This window comes from Arachis duranensis, chromosome 4 (assembly GCF_000817695.3).
Source record: "Arachis duranensis cultivar V14167 chromosome 4, aradu.V14167.gnm2.J7QH, whole genome shotgun sequence".
Lineage (NCBI taxonomy): Eukaryota > Viridiplantae > Streptophyta > Magnoliopsida > Fabales > Fabaceae > Arachis > Arachis duranensis.
In genome coordinates, this window is record NC_029775.3 from 95974891 (window position 1) to 95976944 (window position 2054).

General features: G+C 33.2%; 1 protein-coding gene across 2 annotated transcripts; it reads right to left on the minus strand.

Moving 5' to 3' along the window:
* Positions 1-578: 578 nt before the first annotated feature.
* On the minus strand, positions 579-1674 carry LOC107485024 (uncharacterized). 2 transcript variants are annotated; one of them, XM_016105562.3, is made up of 2 exons: positions 1105-1674; positions 579-954 (listed from the first exon to the last, which is right to left on the minus strand). In XM_016105562.3, the coding sequence occupies exons 1-2, from the start codon at positions 1619-1621 to the stop codon at positions 893-895; spliced, it is 579 nt and encodes a 192-aa protein (XP_015961048.1). In that variant the 5' UTR covers positions 1622-1674; the 3' UTR covers positions 579-892. The 2 variants fall into 2 exon arrangements, with proteins under 2 accessions (XP_015961048.1, XP_015961047.1); XM_016105561.3 differs by having other exon boundaries at positions 579-957.
* Positions 1675-2054: the final 380 nt, after the last annotated feature.

Consider the following 2054-nt stretch of genomic DNA (forward strand, 5'->3'; position numbering starts at 1 on the left):
GTCAGTAAATGGCTCGGTTTATAAACGAAGTCTTACGCGCCGCTTCCCTCAGCTCACAGCTATCCACAGATCCACAGCTTATTGGACTGCACGAATTGAGGTGGAAGCCCAAGCAATCAAAGATCAGGATTCAAGCAGTCCAAGTAGGCCCAACAAACCTCGCTATGGGCTCAGCCCATTAGATGGTGAATCAATAAGGAGGACACTATTTGTAAAAATAATTTTACAAGAATTTATGTTTGTGTTGTATACTCATAGCGACTGACTACCAAGATTTTACAAGAACCACTGAACCAGTACAAATTTTACAGAAAAGAAAATCACCGAGGATATGATATAAAAAAAAGCAATTAAAATAAATCCAATTGATCCTGTTTTGAATTCACAAATAAATAAACATAAAACTATGTTCTAATAATAATAATAATAATAATAATAATAAATTATATTTAATTTTAAATTATATAAAATTAAGACAAATTTTTACGTTAGTCAGATCTATTATTGTAACCTAGATAAATAAATTCTAAAAATGTGACTAAAAAAACCAGTATGACAAGCTAAGTAGCTAGCACATATAAAGGCGTGAGGATCCACTAGAAAAAGTTAGCCATGTTCATCATCTTCAAGAACAACAATACAACTGTACACGCCACTGAAAATTTCCCAGCAACAATGCAACAAGCCCAGCTTCAAATATATGGATTTCTGCCGCATAGTCCATATCCATATATATACTCAACAAGAATCTTACCAAAATTAACAAAACAGACTCCCTCAAAATTAAATTAAAAAGAAAACGCTAAATAAACACAAAACAGAGTACATTGAAAATTGAAAGAATCCTGCTTGTTTGGTTGCAGCTTGGTGCCAAATTGAAGCAATAATTTGGCTAGTCACGAACCAGAGAGTTAATCAAAATAGACGCCTCGTCTGCCGTAGGAACCGCACCCTCTGCTGAAACAAACACCCATTCCCTATCACACACCATTTTTCTTTTTTTTTTTATCGTTTTTGATAAGGTATAGTTTTCTCAATAATTAATAATATAAAATAAAATATAATAATTGATATAGCAGGTATTTTTTATTTTTTGTTGCGTACCTGGGAGTGATGGAGGAAAATGTGAAACAATGTCATGAACGATGCTTCCACCGCCGCCATTATCATCATCCCCAATCTTCGCACGCTTATTCTTGTTCACCTCCTCGTCATCTTCTTCTCCTTCTCTCTCTTTCTCCTCCTTCTTCGCATTCTCCACCGCCACACCACCTTCACTCTGATGATTATGAAACAAATTCGAAACAATATTGCTTATGATTCCTCCTCCATCTCCACCATTATTTCCTTCTTCAGAACCAGCACCTTCACCTTCCTCAGAGTTGAACATCCCTTTCTCGCTTTCATGTCCTGATTTTCCTGTTCTTGGAGTGCTCAAGGGTGACACCAGTGTAGAGATCAAGTTACTAATTACTCCGCCACCTTTACCTTCTTCTTCTTTAGCATCTTCACCGCCATTGTTGTTAGCCTCGTCATCGTGTTCTCTATTGGATCCATCTTCTGGACTCCGATTCAGAGGTGGAACCAAACTCTGATCAATTTCGGTTACACCGTCTTCCATAGTATAGATTTGTGGATTGTAACTGTGACTGTAATTGTGATTCCCCTCGATTTCCTCCTGCTAAGCACTAAATAGATAAGAACAACGTAGAAAAAGAATAAAAATACACGGATATCAATGAAAATAGATAAATTATTTTGACAGTAATAAAAAAAATTTATTGGTAAATACAAATGTTTTTTTTATAAAAAGTTGAATATTAATTAATATAATCAATATTCTATTTATTCATCTTTAAAGTTACATTCTTATTAGAATAAATTTGGAAGAAAAACTAACACTTGATATTATAATTTATAAATATGAAGATATTTTATAATTAAAAATATAATTGGGATAAATATTATAAGATACTAAGATAGTTGGATTAATTCTTGAAAATGTTTTTTTTATCTTTTCACATAATTTTAAAGACAATAAATAATTAAGTATT

Bases quoted from the DNA above. Each gene is read 5' to 3' on its own strand.
- LOC107485024 (XM_016105561.3), bottom strand. From the start codon at position 1,621: ATGGAAGACGGTGTAACCGAAATTGATCAGAGTTTGGTTCCACCTCTG. The intron at 958-1,104 runs GTACGCAACAAA...TGTTTGTTTCAG, and splicing joins TTTTCCTCCATCACTCCCAG to CAGAGGGTGCGGTTCCTACG.